At 39.8% G+C, this 20848-nt stretch overlaps 1 protein-coding gene across 1 annotated transcript in view; it reads left to right on the forward strand.

The window, feature by feature from the left end:
• wun (wunen) overlaps nucleotides 1-20848 on the forward strand; it is a 107609-nt gene that overhangs the window by 48751 nt on the left and 38010 nt on the right. The window contains exon 5 of the mRNA XM_067147081.2: nucleotides 8750-8926. Within this exon, the coding sequence (XP_067003182.2) occupies nucleotides 8750-8926 (177 nt within the window). The remainder of the gene's footprint in view (nucleotides 1-8749; nucleotides 8927-20848) is intronic.

Below are 20848 nucleotides of genomic sequence, written 5' to 3' on the forward strand. Positions count from 1 at the left end.
ACCGTGAATTATCACTGGCGAAACCTACAGAAGGTGCGGCCTCCATAGGATCTGGACCTTACGAGAATATAGTACCACCCAGAGGGCAAGAACACAGATAGCCGAGGAAATCAGGTTAACAAAGTTTATTAAACAAATAGGTAAACACCAAGAAAAGTAAAAAAGGATTAAAGTATTTAAACACCAACATCACTCAGGTTCCTCCGACACGTGCCCTATTGTAATTTACAGGGATCCAGCCCCTGTTCACAGTTCATCACCAAAAAACAGTGTAAAAGGTAATTCTGGATAAGACTTATTGATAAAGCGCCACCTCAGGTGGCTCAAGGAGGAGCGCAATTTTCCCTTAACATGACATACCATGATACCATATACATATATATACTTTCAACCACTAAGGGCACAAGCGCCCAATAAGTTAAGTTGCAGTAAGACTGCAATAAACGATCCCAAGAGGTTCACACATACTTTACGATTTAGAGGCAACTCTGCTTTTATAACAACTTGAAACAACTCTAGCGCCTATTCAGTGGTTTACAATCAAATAATGTCCTCCCATAGTCTGTGATCGTTAAGTAAGTTCAGGGTGCTTACCTCCCATACCCCCTAGCGGTCCGGGGTTCGAAGGCGGTGCGTGAGATGCTCAAGTCAGAGAGCGAGGCAAGAATGACACTTCCTCCCAGCCAGGCCGCACGGCCTGGCCAAGAGTAGCCGTGACGCGAGACCACGTGACGCAAGGCGACACGGGGAGTCTGCGTAAAAGAGCTCGGCGCATCAGCAGGGGTACGGGTGGGAAGGCAGAGGGGAGGCAGCACAGGCCGGGCCGTTCCCAGGGCGGAAATAGTTCCTTTACCCTGGGAGCATCTTTTAGGAATAATTTTGTTATTATTATTTGCCGAAGGGGACAACAACGGGCGAAAAAACACAATAATGTACCAAAATTGAAAAGCATTAAAAGAGGCACAATAAATAGTATAAGAGGGGAGAGGATATCAAATACATGCCTCAGATCTCCCCCCCTAAAGCACCAACCAGGGTGAGCAATAAATTTTCATCAATAAAATACTCTTGCAGTATAGTCCATTCAGTGGCTCACAGGCTAATAATATAATAGAATTCTTGCCTTACAATTAATAAGCTATATAAATTACTTGGAGTACAATAGAAGAAATTCTTGTAGTATAATAGACGACAGTTCTTGTAGTATAATAGACGAAAGTTCTTGTAGTATAATAGATGAAAGTTCTTGTCATATAATAGACGGAAGTTCTTGTCATAATATCCCGGGATGTAGACAAGTAACAGCTTCAGCTTAATTCAGTTAGTTAATTAATAGCTTCACCAAGTGACATCTCAGTAAATTTTCGAGACCAGACCGGCCTCACACACCATCACCAATACAACCAAACATATCTTCTCAAACAGCTCGACAGTTCTCGTGGCAGACACACGCCACGTGACGAAAGGCTGTAGCGACCTGCACAAACTAGGTCAGCATTAGGCTGGCAGTAGATAGTCCAACAAGAGCAAGGCCGAAGGGCTCGGGAACTGGAGAGGAGGCACACCAAGGCAGCCCACACGGGGGGCCCTTCCCATGCAGGCATGGGCGAAGATAGTCACTCCAGAACACTGTAAAACAAATCAAGCGCCAGCAATTGTGTCGAATAGATGCCCAGCACATTGGGGAGATGCAAGCAAGAGATGGTTCGAAGAACCGGACCGGGGTATGGGAGTGATAAGGGAGAAACGGGACTCCGGGAGGACTCACATAATCATTAAACATACCACTAAAATTTTTAAATCCAAAGAAAATAGCTCCTCTTTAGGCAGAACACGTGTCAAGGGAACCAGAGGGAAGGAAAACACAAGGAAAAGAATGACCGGAAAAAAAATACTCATAGCAAACAAAATGCCACAAAACCTAGATAGCACTAGGCAGCTTTAACCTGAGACAAATGGACTCGGAACACTCTCTCCGTGTCCGGATCTTTCACCAACAGGGTGACTGGTGTCAAGAAATCAATAATTTCGCAGGGCCCGCGAAACCGAGGAGCGAGTTTCCCAGAAGGCATGAAATTCTTAACAAAGACCCTGTCACCGATGGCAAGATCGGTAGGACGGCGCCCCTTATCATAGCGTTCCCGTTTCTTCTCATACGAGACCTTCAGATTTTGCTTAGCCTTTCTCCAAACGGCCCTGATGTTAGGGGGATCAATCTTTTCAGGCAACAACTCATTTATATTCCACAAGTTGGTGAGCGGAGAATTAGGAACGAAAGAAAACATGAGAGAATTAGGGGAAAATTTATGAGCCTCGTGTACCGCAGAATTGAAAGCAAATGCAAGCCAAGGCAACGACGTGTCCCACCTCAAAACATCGTCGTGGTGAAATGCAATGAGAGCAGACCGCAAATTTCGGTTAACCCTCTCGGCGTAAGAAGGTTGTGGGTAATAGGGGGATGTGGTAACATGAGAAATGGACAAGCTGAAACAAAATTTCTTAAACAGGTTCGATGTAAAGGCCTTGGCGTTGTCAGAGACCAAGTACTGGCAAGGACCAAAGGACGAAAATATAGACTTCAAACATCTAATAGTAGTCTCAGAAGTGGCTAGCCTCGTCTGAATCAACCAGGAAAAACGGGTAAAACCATCCACACAAACGAAAACGAACCTACTACCATCAGTCCTAGTTTTCGGCAAGGGACCTACATAATCAATATAGAGCCGCTGCATAGGGAGGGTAGCTTGGCTAGAAGACAGTAAGCCTACACGTGTGTTAGGAGAAGGCTTACTGAGCGCACAAACCTTACATGCTTTAACAAGTTCACGTACTTCAGCGTCCAACCCCTTTCAAATAAAATTTTCCCTAATCTTCTCCCTGGTCTTAAATACTCCTAGGTGGCCACCGAGAGGAGTTTCATGAAAGTATTTAAAAATCATAGGCACCAGGACTGAGGGAATAACGACCTTCATTTTATGATCGTGACGGGCGGGACAACACAGTACGCCATTCCTTAACACATAAGGATCAATAATTTTCCCTTCCTTAAGATCTTGAACAATAGGTCCCAAAATAGGGTCCTCCACTTGAAACTTAGCAATGTCATGATACAGTAGTGGAGTATCAGACAAGATAGCCCCCACTAAGGGCAAGGACAAGGGAACCTCAGCACTTGACGATTCGCCCTCCTGAGAAGGCTGATCCGAAAACATGCGACTAAGAGAGTCGGCGACTACGTTGCCCGAACCACGGATATGACGTACGCTGAACTGAAAAGCTGAAATCCTAATGGCCCAACGGGCCAGACGGCCGGTTTTCCTAGGTTTCCCCAAAACCCAACTCAGAGCCTGGTTGTCAGTCTCGAGTTCGAACCTTTCATGCTCTAGGTAAATACGAAACTTTTCTAAAGCGAACAATACCGCCAATCCTTCTAGCTCGTATACAGAATACTTGGCTTTGACAGAAGACAAGGTCCTAGAAGCATATGCAATGGGACGTCTCCCCAATTCCGAGTTCTGCAACAGGACGGCCGCAACGGCAGACGCCGACGCATCGGTCTGAACAATGAAAGGCTTGGAAAAGTCAGGCATAGCCAACACCGGAGTGTTAGATATGGCCAACTTTAGATCATCAAAGGCAGCTTGTTGGGAGGGCCCCCATTCAAATTTAACCCCTTTACGGCGGAGAGGTTTGAACTGGCGAATGGCCTCGGTGCGAGAATGATCAACAGAGACGCCATTGGATGACACAATATGTCCCAAGAAGGACATTTGGGGCTTGGCAAAGGATACCTTAGAAAGTTTGACCGTAAGACCAGCCTTGCGAAGACGGGACAACACTTCCCTCAAATGGCGGAGATGATCCTCAAAGGTTTCGGAAAAAATTACGACATCGTCTAGATAGTGATAAAGATAGTTGAACTTGATGTCAGAAAACAGTTGATCGAGCAACCTAGTGAGGACAGCAGCGCCAGTGGAAATACCGAAGGGCAAACGGCAAAATTCGTAAAAATTCCAGTCCGTAGCGAAGGCTGTCAAGTGACGAGACTCTTCAGCTAACGGAATCTGGTAATACGCCTGATTTAAATCTAAAACTGTAAAATATCTAGCCTTCTTGAACCATGAGAAGCAAGAATGCAGATCAGGGAGAGGAACTGACTGCAATACGACTTTCTTATTCAAAGCCCTATAGTCCAACGCAGGACGATAACCACCTTGAGGCTTCGGGACAAGGAAGATGGGGGAGGAGTAGGCAGAAGTAGACGGCCGAATAATGCCCTGATCCAACATTTTATTAACTATCTCCTTTAACGCTTGCATTTTGGGAGGAACCAAGCAATAGGGCGGTGACCTAACCGGAACCGAGTCCGTGACCTCGATCTTGTACTCTAAAAGATTCGTCATCCCCAATTCTTCGGTGAAAACGTCCGGGAAGTCATCACATATTTCCCTAATACATTCAGCTTGATTCTCGGACAAATGACTAAGGTTTAATGCCATTTGGTCTTGAGGAGGTGAGGCAACACATGAAGACAGAGAATTACACATAAATAAGGGTATCTTAGTAGCCTTGCAGAATTTAAACCAGCAGGAGCCTTCCTGTATATCCAACAGGAGCCCCGTATGTGGCAAAAAATTAGAGCCGAGGATTATAGGATATGGCAAATTCTTAGTTACATAAAGGGGAAATTTCCAAGAGAAATTAGCCAGTCGAATTTTGCACTTTACCAGGCCGGAAACTTCCACTCTCGAAGAATTTGCAGCAACAAACGACAGAGAAACAGGCAGTACATCGGAAAATTTACAAACAGAACTATTGAGAGCAAACCACTTCTCACTGATAAACGAGACTACGCTTCCCGAGTCCAAAAGGGCCGATACCGGTTCATTATTTATCTCTACCTTGACGAAGGGGGCTAATCCCTTAACCTCGGTAGATATGGCTAAACACTGATCAGGGCACCCAGTAGAATATTCGCGGGAAGAAGGGAGAGAATAACCTGGTTCTACAGGCGATAGACCGGGGAGGCCAACACTTCCCGCTTTCCTATCTAGTCAGCTAACATTTGGCTTATGCGAACACTGCCGCGCCACGTGGCCAGGAACCCCACACTTGAAACATACAACATTAGAAGCCCTAGACTGAACCCTGGTGCCCGAACTGGCACCCGACACCTGTGCGCTAGTAGAACGAGCAGGGCACTTATTTCGATGATGATCGGAAGCCCCGCAACCAAAACATCTTTTTAATGGGGCAGGTTTATTAACCAACGAAGAAGCAGAATTATCACAGGCCAAGGAAAAAGTATTCTCAACTCGAAGTGAATCAGCATGCCGAAAACCCTCCGCAGACACAACCATCGCTTCCAACTCTTCAAAATTACGAGGCTGGGACGCGAAGCATAAACATGAACGGTATAAGGGAGAAATGCCTTCCACGATTGTAGCTACAATTTGCTCTTCAGTGAAATTCAGCGCCAAAACCTTGGCATAAAACTTGATTTCCGAAATAAACTCCGATAGAGACTCATCCAGGCACTGCACTCTGAAATAAAATTTCTGGACTAACGAATGAAGAGCCCTAGGAGGAATGAACTGAGCCAATAAATGAGCATGAAACTGATGTAGTGAGGATTGACTCGAAATAGCGTTTACTATTTTATTTGACAAAACCCCAATCGTGTATGGGTAAATAATCTGTAGAATTTGAGCATGCGTTAACCCAAAGACTAAGGCATGATCCAAAAATTCAACCAGAAACCGAAGAAAAGAAACCACATCGCTTGCCGAGTTTACTGAGTAACGAGAGGCACCTCTCAACATCATATTCAAAGGGTGAGGCATATTCGAAAAAGGTGAGCTCAAGGATGGCACAGTGGACTGTTGATTCAATGGGCGACAATCAGCAGGAACATTTAAATGAACAGACTGCTGCGGTGGAAGCGAAGCTCTCTCCTCGTCAAGCTCACAGCTACGAGACTGTTGATTCAACTCGCCTTCCACCTGAGCAGGTGGGGGAAGAACGGGCTTAGATTTAATGGAAAGCCCTGCTAACCAGGCCTCCACCTTCTCTAAAAGGTCAGCTGATGTGTCCTTTAATTCGAGAACCTGACCCGATATCTCTTCCTTCAATTCCAGGGAAAGGAGATCTTCCACTCGTTGACGATAATGATTTAATCTACCCTGTAGTCTCTTGAGTTGATGAGGAGAAGCCACGTCATTCTCCAGAAAATCCATCACAGATGCAATGTTAGAAAGGTTAGCCTGAATAAGGGACAGCGCGCTAGCGACCTCACCTTCAGCATAATGGGGTACCGTAATCGGTCTATTTAAGTTATTCCGTAACAAAATTTCATCGGCCTTGACGGTGCCTTTAGACTCTAAGTTACGTATCCCAAGTTCATACAAAAGCTCCTCCTTCCGCAGGGAACCCGGATAAGGTATGTCTCGAATGGACATGGTTGAATTGATATAAACCACACGACTAGAGAAATCCCGGAAACGGAAAGAATGTTACGGGCTCAAATTCCTCGGCTAATCGAAAACAAGTCCAGATCCAACGAACGCTCTGCTACCAGTTTTGTACCGTGAATTATCACTGGCGAAACCTACAGAAGGTGCGGCCTCCATAGGATCTGGACCTTACGAGAATATAGTACCACCCAGAGGGCAAGAACACAGATAGCCGAGGAAATCAGGTTAACAAAGTTTATTAAACAAATAGGTAAACACCAAGAAAAGTAAAAAAGGATTAAAGTATTTAAACACCAACATCACTCAGGTTCCTCCGACACGTGCCCTATTGTAATTTACAGGGATCCAGCCCCTGTTCACAGTTCATCACCAAAAAACAGTGTAAAAGGTAATTCTGGATAAGACTTATTGATAAAGCGCCACCTCAGGTGGCTCAAGGAGGAGCGCAATTTTCCCTTAACATGACATACCATGATACCATATACATATATATACTTTCAACCACTAAGGGCACAAGCGCCCAATAAGTTAAGTTGCAGTAAGACTGCAATAAACGATCCCAAGAGGTTCACACATACTTTACGATTTAGAGGCAACTCTGCTTTTATAACAACTTGAAACAACTCTAGCGCCTATTCAGTGGTTTACAATCAAATAATGTCCTCCCATAGTCTGTGATCGTTAAGTAAGTTCAGGGTGCTTACCTCCCATACCCCCTAGCGGTCCGGGGTTCGAAGGCGGTGCGTGAGATGCTCAAGTCAGAGAGCGAGGCAAGAATGACACTTCCTCCCAGCCAGGCCGCACGGCCTGGCCAAGAGTAGCCGTGACGCGAGACCACGTGACGCAAGGCGACACGGGGAGTCTGCGTAAAAGAGCTCGGCGCATCAGCAGGGGTACGGGTGGGAAGGCAGAGGGGAGGCAGCACAGGCCGGGCCGTTCCCAGGGCGGAAATAGTTCCTTTACCCTGGGAGCATCTTTTAGGAATAATTTTGTTATTATTATTTGCCGAAGGGGACAACAACGGGCGAAAAAACACAATAATGTACCAAAATTGAAAAGCATTAAAAGAGGCACAATAAATAGTATAAGAGGGGAGAGGATATCAAATACATGGCTCAATCATCTTCACAATTCTTCTTGTCAATATGGTCCGATGACCATGCAGTTTTACACCTTAAGACGATCATGATTAAAACCATTACCACTTAACATGATTAAACAATATTTCCATGTTAGAAATGTTCAGTGTTGACATGGATTAAGCAACAAAAGTCATTACCAGTTAACATGATTAAACAATATTTCCATGTTAGAAATATTCAGTGTTGACATGGATTAAGCAACAAAAGTCTAAATTCATGAATTCTGTTGCCATAGTCAGAATGGTACAACTGTAAAAAACATAAATGATCGCAACTTGTATTCTCTATAACTTTTGTTATGTAATCCTTTTTGATAGGACCAATAACATGGGTATTTAAAAAATTTAATTTTAGGCACCTTGTCCTTAACTACCTTTGCATCCAGCGTGAATACAATTATTTATAGCCTAGACTGTAATATCTTATTCCCAGACTTTACATACCAATCATTAAATTCTCTTAAGCCATTTTCTTATGACCTACAGATAGACAGATGGAGATGACAGAAAGTTAAAAAAAAAAAAAAAAAAAATGCATTTCCTTGTTACTGTGGACACGACCATTACATAAATACCATTCTTTTTAAATTCTGAACAATGTACAGACAAAACTCTTATCTTATATATAGATCATGAAAGCCTTTCTGTCATTATTCCTACCACCTTGTATTATCAACCATTCTTGCAGTTTTATGTCTGTTAATTGCATCTGTCACTTCCATTCAACAAAGTCAGTCTGAAAACTGAACGATGTAAGGATAATTTCATCCAGATCACTTCTTTTTTACTTAATTCTATTGATCACAACTGACAGCTCACTGCATTTGCTTTGCTATGTACAGATTTGGATGTAGCTCAGAAAATTACATTTTTGTAGGCATTGATATACTTTGTGCTGTGTATAACATTGGCTAGATATGCCCATTTTGCTCTAAAGTAGTATTGTTATGTAACTGTTTATTGAACATCTCTGCATGTAGCATATTCCTTTTTATAGTGGAAATCTCGTCCTAAGAGATCGGCATTTTTTTGGGACTCGTCATACTGTGGAGTACAATTTTTAGAAATAGTAATTATGTATAATAACTGCCGTAAGGAAAGACTTGATGATGTAATCTGCTGAATACTTTTGCAGATGTATCTTCAAGCCCGCATGACATGGAGTGGTTCAAAACTCTTGCGCCATTTTCTTCAGTATCTTTGCCTCATGATGGCATGGGGCACTGCTCTCTCTCGTGTTTCTGATTACAAGCATCATTGGAGTGATGTGCTAGCTGGATCTCTTCAAGGAACTATTGTTGCTATTATCACGGTAAAATTATTAAATTTATTCATAATTTTAGAGTAATTAGTCCCTTACTCTTTATTATTCTAATGTTTATGTGTGAGGTGTTTTTCTTTAATTATAGGGAAATTGTCAACTAGATAAAAACTTACCAAAGTAATATGAGATATAAGATAAAGAGTAAGCATGTTAACATAATAACATTCATGATAAAGTATAAAAATTCATTACCGAGTCAATGGGAGAGCTGATGTTTGTTAAAATTGGTGTCCGTTCCTGTGCTGGCTATTACAGAAATGGAGCTAGCTGGATTTATACTTATAAGGAGCTTCAATAACACTACCCAGCATGATTTTTGCGGCAAAGCATCTGATACGCGATTTTAACTAAATAAGGTCACCTGATTTCAGAAATGTCATTGGTTCTATTGTATCACATCTAGTTTTTGTGTTATGGTCCGTATCGCACTTCAATAGATTCACAATTAAGTATTTATTTATTTTCCACCTAGTCGATACAATGATTGCCTGAAGCTGATTTTATGTAATCCTAATGCCAACCAGGCAAGCAAAGAAGCTAACACCTACCTCAACTTAAAGATGAAAATAGCTAAAGTGACAAAAGATATAGTGTTTTTGAAGGAATGCCTTAAAAATAATTTGACTCCCAGTTTTCTAAAAAGTGCCCAAAGAAAAACTATATATTCTAATCATCATAAGTTTACTCAAATGAAGGTCAATAAAATATGGTTAAAAAGAGAAATTCAATTTATGTATAAGAGAAAGAAACTTCTTAATGAGAAAATGTACTTCGCGCACCTCTGAGCACCACTGCACTTGCTTCCTCTGGAATGGGATTCTTTCCAGAAACATGTATGTATGTTTAGTCCTCAGCCCGAAGGCTGGTTGGATCCTCAACAGTTCCGCCATCAGCTGTCATAGATGGCCTAGGCATCACTGAAGAGGCGTACTAGGGAAATGAGGAGTGAGGTAGTTTCCCGTTGCTTTCCTCACCGAGCCAGAAGTTGCTATTACACATCAGTCTGCCAAGCCCACTGAAATGCATGCACCAACTGACCCTATGAGCAATATTTTCACACCATTCATAACAGGGACTGGCTGAAGAAGGAATGGCATTACTAGCATCACTCATACCTCAGTCACTTTCATTTTGTCAAAGCTAAGGATAAAGCTGAGACAGATCAATGAAAGTAACAAAATTGCTCTAGCCCATACCAGAAGACATAGTGCACTGTAAACACTAGGTCCTGCCAGCAAAGGCACTCCAGAAACATATCAATGAGAAAATGGAGAACACACTTAAAATGAAACAAGAAATTTTGGATAATAAATTATTTTAGTTGAAAAATTTAGCATCTAATAGAGAAGAAAGAAGGTTAGTTCCTAATGTTACGTTTGATAATAGTGTTTATCCACCTCCAATTAAAAACTTGTCTGAGATAGAATTTAATGAAGAAGAAACCTCTATTTTAAGTCAAGGCCCTAATTTCAATTGGCCAAGTTCAAACAAAAGTTATGATTTAATCACCACATTAGCTGAAACAGAAACAGCAATACAGAATCTTCCTGTAGACTTACAGAATGACATAAGGTATGAAGCTAAGAAGAAAATTCCTATTTTAGTAAAAGGTTTACAATCACTTCGAGGCACCAACAAGGCGGTTAATAACTTGAAACAAAAAATCAAACTAAATAACTTAATTATCACAAAAGCAGATAAAGGAGGAACAGTTGTAGCCCTAGATAGAAATGTTTATATTGAAAAAACAGAAACATTTTTTAATAACAATTCGTTTAGTACAATTGATAAAGACCCGACATCACGTATTAAGAGGGATCTTAAAAAACTATTAAAAAGCACGTCTTTCTTGTTTAATGAACATGATGTGCAAACATTAATAAATATGAACCCTAGACTCCCGACTGCGAGAGCACTACCGAAATTACATAAACAGGGAGAACCGATTAGACCTATCATAAATTTCAAAAAATAGCCCCATTTATAAAACTTCTAGATTTATACATAATTTCTTATCAAGTAAATACGTATTTCATTGTAAAACACCTATCAAAAACTCAGTGGATTTTTGCAATCTAGTTAAAGATTTTAAACTTGGATCATCTCACACGACATGTTCGTTTGACATAACCAACATGTATACAAACATTCCAATAGAAGACACTATCAGAATCATTAAGAAGAATTTAACGAAGAACAAATTAGTAAGCATACCAGAAATTGAAGATTTTATTAATGTTTTAAAATTCGTGTTAAATCAAAATTATTTTACGTTTAATAATAAAATTTACCGACAAAAAGGACTCTCAATGGGAGCCCCAGCATCAGGAATATTGGCTAATATATACTTAGATTATTTGGAACACACGAAAATTATTAATCAAATAGAGGGTTTGGATTTTTGGACACGTTATGTGGACGATGTTTACGCTATAATAGATAACAGACTCACCGATAGCAATAAAGTTTTAAATATATTGAATAATTTGGATTCCAATATAAAATTCACTTTAGAAGAAGAAGTTGAAAGATCACTGAATTTTCTGGACATAGTCACAACAAGAGAAGAAAAAGGATTTTCTTTCAAAATACGCAGAAAATCCACTTTCACACTGACCACTATCAAGAACAACTCGTTACACCCTGAGGCACAGAAAAGATCAGCATATTATAGTTACGTTAACAGAGCGTTTAGTATTCCTTTATCCAAATCTGAAAGGAATAAAGAACTGTTGTTTATCCGACAACAAGCCCTCTTGAATGGTTTCAACAATAACATGATTGATAAAATAATTAATAAATTTTCGGAGAAGCAACAATCTAAATTAGCAGTCGAACCTAGTAAAACTGAAAAATATATCAAGTTCACATATAATAATCCAAACATTCATGTAATAACAAATTTATTTAAGAGAAAAAATTTCAAAATTGCATTTTCCACCAATAACAACATGAAACATAGTATTTTCAACCATGATGCAATAAATCTCTCGGAAAAAGATAAATTTTTTGATTCGGGAATATATAAACTCGCATGCTTTGAATGTAAGAATACATACATAGGACAATCTGGCCGCAATTTTAAAGTTAGATATTTGGAACATGTGAATGCTGAAAAACATAGAAGATTCTCAGCAATGGGATCACACATGACTGCCACAGGTCATAAATTTACCAACATAGAACAAGACCTGAACATCATAAAAAAGTTAAAAAAGGGCAGCTTAATGAACACATATGAAGACCTATACATTCATCTAGACCAACTTGTAAAGAAAAATGATAACCTTAATGAGGCTGTAGAATATAAGAATCCATTATATTATCAAATTCTAGTATATTTGAAAATGCTTGAGAAGGATCACGAAAAAAAGAATTGGAATTTCTCCACCTACAGATAGCCCTACAACTTATTCCTCCTCAGTTGAAGCTATAGGTGACAGCAAGGAAGTTCTTGACACACCTATATCCCCCGCTCCTCCACCTTCTCAGGTGCAAGAGCAAGGAAGAACGCATCATCAATATTACACCCGGCGCAAAACTGTGAAAGAATTACAGGAGTTACTGTTCCAAAGGAAAGCAGGCTTAATAAGATTTGACAACTAGGAATTAGTTATATTTTCATCTACATTAATAATAAGAGCCGCACTGTGATATCAGGATTTCTTCATTTCGATAATTACTTATAAATTGTATAATTTTTAATTTTTAAATTGCTCTTTTTTCATGAATTATTAAGTAAAGAATATTTATTAGGACATATTCTCTATGGAATATTGTACAAGTGTTTCCTTGACGACTGCTTTCTATTGTAGAAATAATTTATATATTTACACTTGAGTTATTTGTTTGTTTTAATGTTGTCAATCTTATGTTAATTTTAAGGACACTTCCTCTAAAGCATTACTTTGTCAATTTTATATATTTTTCATCTAAACAGTGTTATGTGGCTGAAGATGTTGATAATATACGAAACATGTACCACTTTTGACCATTAAAAATTGCCTTAAGCAATCATTGTATCGACTAGGTGGAAAATAAATAAATACTTAATTGTGAATCCTGTGGTTCATTTGGTTTCACTAAAAGAAAATTACAATATATCACAATGCAAACTGTTTTAGATAAAATCAAGTATCATGAGCACCGGTGGGATGTGTGTAGTGACTTGAAGGTGTGTGGTATTGTGTTAGGACAACAAGCAGGCTACACTAAATTCTCTTGTTATTCATGTGAATGGGACAGCAGAGCTAGGGACAAACACTGGTCTACACCTTCCTGGACTAAGAGACAAGTTTTGACACTTGGTGTGAAAAATGTTACAAATGTTACAAATGCTTCATTAGTTGACCCACAAAATTTTTTTTGCCACTGCTACACATCAAACTGGGGAATCATGAAGCTGTTCGTTAAGGCCTTGGACAAAATTAGCCCCTGTTTCAAGTACAATGCAAGCAAATTTCCACATTTTTCTGATGCGAAAGTCAAGGAAGGCATTTTTAATGGACCACAAATTAGAAAGGTTCTGAAAGACAGAAACTTTGAACAGGCGATGAATGTCGTGGAACTTGATGCATGGAATTCAATAAGAGACGTCATGATGAAGTTCCTAGGAAATGTAAAGGATGAACAATACAAAACAATAGTGAAAACGATGTTGGATGATATGAAAGAGTTGCGTAGAATGAGTCTGAAACTGCACTTCCTTCATTCTCGTCTCGATCAATTTCTGGAAAATCTTGGGGCTGTTCATGAAGAGATGGGAGAGGGGTTCCATCAGGACATCAAGGAGGCAGAAAGAAGATACCAGGGGAGGTGGGATGAACCAATGATGGCCGACTACTCTTGGTGTTTGAAAAGAGAATACAAACTTGATGCAGTCAGACGCTGGGGAGCCAAGCGTTCATTCCAAGCGGGCATCTAGGACTGTTAATTTTGTTCACATTTATGAATTCATAAAGATACTGATTAAAAGTTACATTGTTTGTTTGTAAATCACGTTTAATTGTCAAAATAAAATGCTTTCATTGCCTCAGAGTTGTTTATGTGTTTTTGTGTAAATCAGTATTATATTACAATAAATGCTAAATATTTCATTGGGCTGATGACCTCGATGTTAGGCCCCTTAAAACAACAAGCATCATCATCAAATATTTCATTGTAATTTTATACTCAATAATTATTCATTGTATATAATAATTCAAGACAATATTCAACTATTTCATACAAAGAAATATAAATATTTCCAAAATTATCAACATTTTTCAGTACTTTTTAAATGCAATATTCAGGTCTATCTCTTATTTTTATACCTATTGCGAGAAAACGTGACGTGATACATAGAAACAGACAACGGATTCGTGTTCAGTGACCAAAAATTAGTTAAGATCACCTATCACACCTCTTGCCGCAAGAAAAAAGTTTGAAAATGCTGGGTTGTGTAATTACTCTTAAACCTGGTACTGCTTATATGTAATGGAACACAGAAACCTTAAAACAATTAAATGCCATGGATTGCAGTATTTGATAAATGCAAAAGCAAGCAAGCAAGTTTGTAGTTTTACGTGACTGTTGATTTTGTTATCATACAAACTAGTGCAGAACCTCCAATTTTAAGTGGAACCTGAACTACAGAGACGTGCACTGGTTAGGATTCATATCACAGCAGTCTTGGTGTGGAGCCAGTTACAATGTTACTCAGCTGTCACACCCCTGAAATGCAAAAACAATATAAACAGTAAAAATAAAAAAAATAAACATATGGCCTCAGCTACTATGTGCAAGCATTTGATTAGATACCATCTAGCTGCTTGCTTGTCGAATTCAATGTTCTGTTTACTCTGCCGTCTACTCATCGGCTGTAACTCGATCCAAGTATATATAATTTCATCCTGCATAAAGTGAGCAGTTCAACTTGGTTTTATGGATGTGTTTGCGATGACTAAACAGACCAATCTTGGCATAAAACATACACCCACACAAATCACACTGAGGGCCAGTTGTATAAACATTGCTGATCTGGGATCACCTTTGATTCAAGATCAGAAAATGATCCTTTTCAAGGTGCTTGTTGTGTTGTGTAACTTGGATCTCGGATTTCATGACCCGGATCAACATTGATCCATGATCATAGAATTTTGCTTGGCAACGTCGTCAACAGTGTGGGGAATTCGAACTAATCAGGAGTGTGTTGGTAGTAATGTCACGTTATTTCATCTTTTTGTTCTCTCTGATGTAATGTCAATCAGATCTCAAACACATTGACTGAAAAGTGGACATGAACATGGAAAAGTATGACAAGGATTTCAGTGAGCGAAGAAATCGAGCCTCGAGTTTTACAGCGAATGAAAAGGACTTGTTAATTGATTTAATTGTTACAAAATATAATAATACCATCAAAAATAAAAATAAAAAGACTTAAGGTGTAGGTATGAAAGAGCCTCAAAAGCACTAGCTTCAGACTTCAATTCCTACGCAAATGTGGCGCGGTGGGATTGGAAAATCTTTCAATTATGCTACAAGAATGTCAAACGATGAACGAAGAAGTCGGCTGCAGACGATAAGGCAAGCACATAAATATTGTATAGGCTATTTATGTATTAATGACTAGTTGAGACAGAGTACCGTACTTAACCAACTGTACATTCCTAACAGCAATATTTCCTCCATTCAGCCCAGTTTCATCAAAGCCTGGAAGTTCCTCGATAACCCTTCTTCCTGCTAAAATCTCTCTTCTACTTCAGGTTCACCATCTATGGAATCCACGGCCATGTTATGTAGGACAAAAGTTGCTACTATAATAGGCAGAACCTGGAGTAATTTCACTCGAAGACCCACTTTCAAGCAGGGAAATAGTGTTTTAACAACCCCGAAAGTTCTTTCAATTGTGGATCGCGATCTCTTATGGGCTCTGTTATATGCCATCTCTGCAGGTGTCGCTTCGTGTATTACTGGAGTGAGGAGGTACTCGCAGCAATGGTAGACACTATCTGCGAGAAGAAATCCTTTGGGCTTCTTCTCCGCCTCAACCTGAGCATGAACTCTAGAGTTATCAAATATATTACTGTCATGTGAAGATCTAGGCCACCTTTCTACTATGTCAAGACAACACAGATTAGCATCACATATAACTTGTACATTCAGGGAGAACCATCCATTCCTGTTCAAGAACACTTCCTAGGAACATAGAACTGACGCACAATTATTCTTGCTTCTCTCTGGTTCGATTCAAAATTAAGTATTGATTTATTTTTCACCTAGTCGATACAATGATTGCTTAAGGCAATTTAATGGTTAAAAGTGGTACATGTTTCGTATATTATCAACATCTTCAGCACATAACACTGTTTAGATGAAAAATATATAAATTGACAAAGTAATGCTTTAAAGCAGGGCCATCCAGTCATTGCGCTCCGAGAGCGCGCCCGCGCTCGGGGAGCATTGGGCAGTCAGACTACCGCTCCTTCCCCTACCACCACTACAGTGTGGCAGCGAAGAGACCTGGGACAGACGGACGATGTTCAGACCGCGCTGACTAGATACGTGCGTACAGACGTGCAGCCGATGGCTTTTGTGGTTTTGTTGACATCATATTGATAGGGCTGTTTTGCCATCACAAATATACCGCATATATAAATCGAAAGGTACTCCGATTATGGAATATGCAGGAAACGAAATCAAGTGTTAAGTAAAGATTAATGTGATTTATTCAGAACTGAAATTAGAACATATCTGAGAGGAAAATTCAACAAAATATTACATATATGAACTGATAGTACAGACCTTGAGTGACTTTTGTCCGACACAGCTTTTAGTTTTGGAGCAAATAATCTTCTCCAAATTGGGTACACTATTTCTGGACACAGCTATTCTTAAACAATTGCGAAAGTTTTATCGCTCATCGTTGCACGATGTTACTTTTGGTAAGCTTAAGAACTGAACAGAAACGCTCACAAATGTACGTTCACCCGAACATTGACAGAATCTTACATGCACGTTGCGGAAAGCCGCTGTTTAAAATTCTTCTAAACTTCGTGACATTAGAAAGCGGTCTTTAAGACGAACATTGCACTGCAGTTCAATCAACTCTTAATTATGGAGCACTGTCTGCTAGAGAAAATTATCAAACAAATACATCTAACACTACTTGGAGTTCTGATAATTCTGAAAATCTTTTCTCAAACTCTTCTTGTAATTGGCGGATTACCTGCAAGCACTCATCAAAGTCGACACCTTCTTTCACTGTTTCAAGCTATAAAAAAGGTCCTGTGTTCCTTGCACGCATCTGATTTTCCCACAAAATCAATTTTCTTTTGAACGCTTGAATTCTTTCCACCAAATCGCAGATATTTTGCTTTTCGCCCTGAAGCGAAGTGTTCAAAGTATTCAGATGGGCAGTAATGTCACTTATAAACGGCAAGTCTGCCACCCACTTAGGATTACGCAAAAGAACTTCGGTCTGCCCTTTTATGTCACAAAAGGTATTTTTGCATTCCGCAAGCAAAAAACACGATGAAGCACTTTCGCCTTGCTCAGCCATTTTACTTCTGTATGGTACGGGATATCTGAATACTCCGCTTCGATTTCATCCAAGAACTCTTTTGAATTGACGGAGTGTGAGTCCATGGGAGGGAAGAAAATTTACCATTTGCACAACTGTTCCCATTACGTATTTCAGCTTGGCGATTTTTGCACAGATTGCCTCCTGGTGTATCAAGCAATGGATCGCCGCCATTAGGGTACTACCGCTCTCAGCCATTTATTAATTTTACATAGCTGAGGAACCATGTGCGTAGACCACGTAAAGCAGGAGCTCTATCCATTGTTACACTCTTCAGCCGCTCCCATTTTAATCCCACTGACTCAAAAATACCCTCTACAGCTTGGAAAATTTCAAAACCGGTAGTGGTGTCTTTGAGAGCTACCAAGTCTAGGAAATATTCGGTGACCCAAAGATCGTCAACCACCCCTCGAATGAAAATAACGAGCTGAGCTGTGTCTGCAATGTCGTTTGATTCGTCGAGGGCGATGGAAAATGATACCAAATTTGCTGCCTTCTCCATTAATTGCCGTTCCATGTCAATGGCCATATTGTCTATTCTGCGAGCCACAGTTTGAAGAGAAAGAGAGATTTTGTCAAATTTCTCAACTAGCTCCACAGGACAAATACATGCAACCGCTTCCATTAGGCACTCCTTGATTAAATTCCCTTCTGTGAAGGTTCCCCAGCTTTGGAAATTCGCAGCAAACATTTGTAGCTTGCTCGTAAAATGGATCCACCAATCTCACTCTCCTCAATCTTCTATCAAAAAAAAAACGGCAAGTCACAATTTTAATGCTCTTCAGATGGGCTAATTCAAATATTTCTTCATTCCCGTTTGTAAACAATCATTTTAAAATTAAGAAAATCATACTTATAGAATAGTGCTGCTTGAAATTTTCTTTCAATTCTTCCAACTTCAATTGGCGACTGGCATCTGTCAAATTACCATAATCATCCCTGTGGTTGGCACTGTAGTGCCGTTCCAAATTGTGTTTATTTTATGCACACTAAATCTCGGTGGCACACTAAACACTAAACTCCTTTTTTTTGTATGATGTTCAGTCATGACAGCTGCGTCCGGCTCCATGGCTAAATGGTTAGCGTGCTGGTCTTTGGTCACAGGGGTCCCGGGTTCAATTCCCAGCAGGGTCGGGAATTTTAAGCATAATTGGTTAATTTCGCTGGCAGGGGTGCTGGGTGTATGTGTAGTCTTCATTATCATTTCATCCTCATCACGACATGCAGGTCGCCTACGGGCGTCAAATCAAAAGGCCTGTATCTGGCGAGCCGAACTTGTCCTCGGACACTCCCGGCACTAAAAGCCATACGCCATTTCATTTTTATGACAGCTGCGAAACTGATTTAGTTACACTGTGTCAATAAAGCGCATTGGACTAGCCTAACGATTGATGGATCGGCTGCTCGCTCAGCCAGCCAAGCTCCTCGCACCACTACCGAAACGACCTTCCCGCAAAGCGCTCAGAGCACTGTTTGGATGGCCCTGCTTTAGAGGAAGTGTCCTTAAAATTAACATAAGATTGACAACATTAAAACAAACAAATAACTCAAGAGAAAATATATAAATTATTTCTACGGACATGAAATCAAAATTTGAAGATTTGACCAAGTTACAAATTCCAGATTGGATTCTAGATCTCGTTTGAAGCTGTGGATAAGCTTGAAAACTCCTTGTAGACGGAGTTTCTGGATCTGAAATATGACTGTGAGGTGAACATTATTTTCAAGCAGAGCGGTTACGAGTTAGCCTTAGTGAAGCTTATGGACACTTATCCATAACTGTGGGGAAAACCTAAACCACTTCTCATCTTGTTCCCGTCTACATACTTAGTTGAAAAAGGATTTAGTTATGTTGTCCAGCTCCTCACAAAACAAAGCAATAAGTTGGACATATGCCTCAAAGGACATTTGCGCCTGAACTTGAAGAACATAAAGCTGGATATTCAAACTTTAACCAAAATCCAACAATCACAAGCAGCCATGGGAAAGGTAAAATAAAACAATAACACAATTTTCAAACTTTTATTTTTTTCAAATTTTAACTATCACCTTTTTCAATTTTTCCAGATTCCAATTTAAAAATGAAAACATGTACTCCTGTTTTTTTTTAAATGTACGTCAATGATCTTAGTTTATTATTTTACTTCTTTGTTCTTAAAAATCTCTGTAATAATGTACTTTTTAATTTATCTATTTTATTCAAGTGTAACCGGGTGTCCGACTCGTTGGCTGAATGGTCAGCGTACTGGCCTTCGGTTCAGAGGGTGCCGGGTTCGATTCCCGGCCGGATCGGGGATTTTAATCGCTTCTGATTAATTCTTCTGGCTCGGGGACTGGGTGTATATGTCCGTCCCAACACTCTCCTCATCATATTCAGACAACACACTACACTACCAACCACCACAGAAACACGCAATAGTGCTTACATCCCTCCATAGAGGGTTGGCGTCAGGAAGGGCATCCGGCCGTAAAAACAGGGCCAAATCCACATGTGCGACGCAGTTCGCACCCGCGACCCCACAGGTGTGGGAAAAACGGCAGGAAAAGAAGAAGAAGAAGAAGAATTTCTACAATTGAAAGCAGTCGTCAAGGAAACACTTGTACAATATTCCATAGAGAATATGTCCTAATGAATATTCTTTTCTTAATAATTCATGAAAAAAGGTCAATTTATAAATGAAAAATTATACAATATATAAGTAATTGTCAAAATGAAGAAATCCAGATATCACAGTGTGGCTCTTATTATTAATCCAGATGAAAATATAACTAATTCCTAGTTGTCAGTTCTTATTAAGCCTGCTTTCCTTTGGAACAGTAACTCCTGTCATTCTTTCACAGTTTTGTGTCTGGTGTAATATTGATGATGCGTTCTTCCTTGCTCTTGCACCTGAGGAGGTGAAGGAGCGGGGGATATAGGTGTGTCAAGAACCTCCTTGCTGTCACCTATAGCTTCAACTGAGGAGGAATAAGTTGTAGGGCTATCTGTAGGTGGAGAAATTCCAATTCTTTTTTCGTGATCTTTCTCAAGCATTTTCAAATATACTAGAATTTGATAATATAATGGATTCTTATATTCTACAGCCTCATTAAGGTTAGTTGGCATATTGATAAACTGGGATCACAAGGCAGCAGTTTCTCGCATTACTTTGTGGATGACTAGACATACTGTACCTTTAGTAATTTTTAATAAATCACTGACTACGATTTGAAAACATCCTGTTGCGTAAAATCGCAGAGTCAATAGAATCTGGAACATTGGAGTAAATGGCTGGTTTCTATTCGATCGTCTCATTAGAGCTTCTTGAAGTCTACCTTCCATAACCTCAACAGTATGTTTGGTCAAACGG

Source organism: Anabrus simplex, chromosome 5 (assembly GCF_040414725.1).
Source record: "Anabrus simplex isolate iqAnaSimp1 chromosome 5, ASM4041472v1, whole genome shotgun sequence".
Lineage (NCBI taxonomy): Eukaryota > Metazoa > Arthropoda > Insecta > Orthoptera > Tettigoniidae > Anabrus > Anabrus simplex.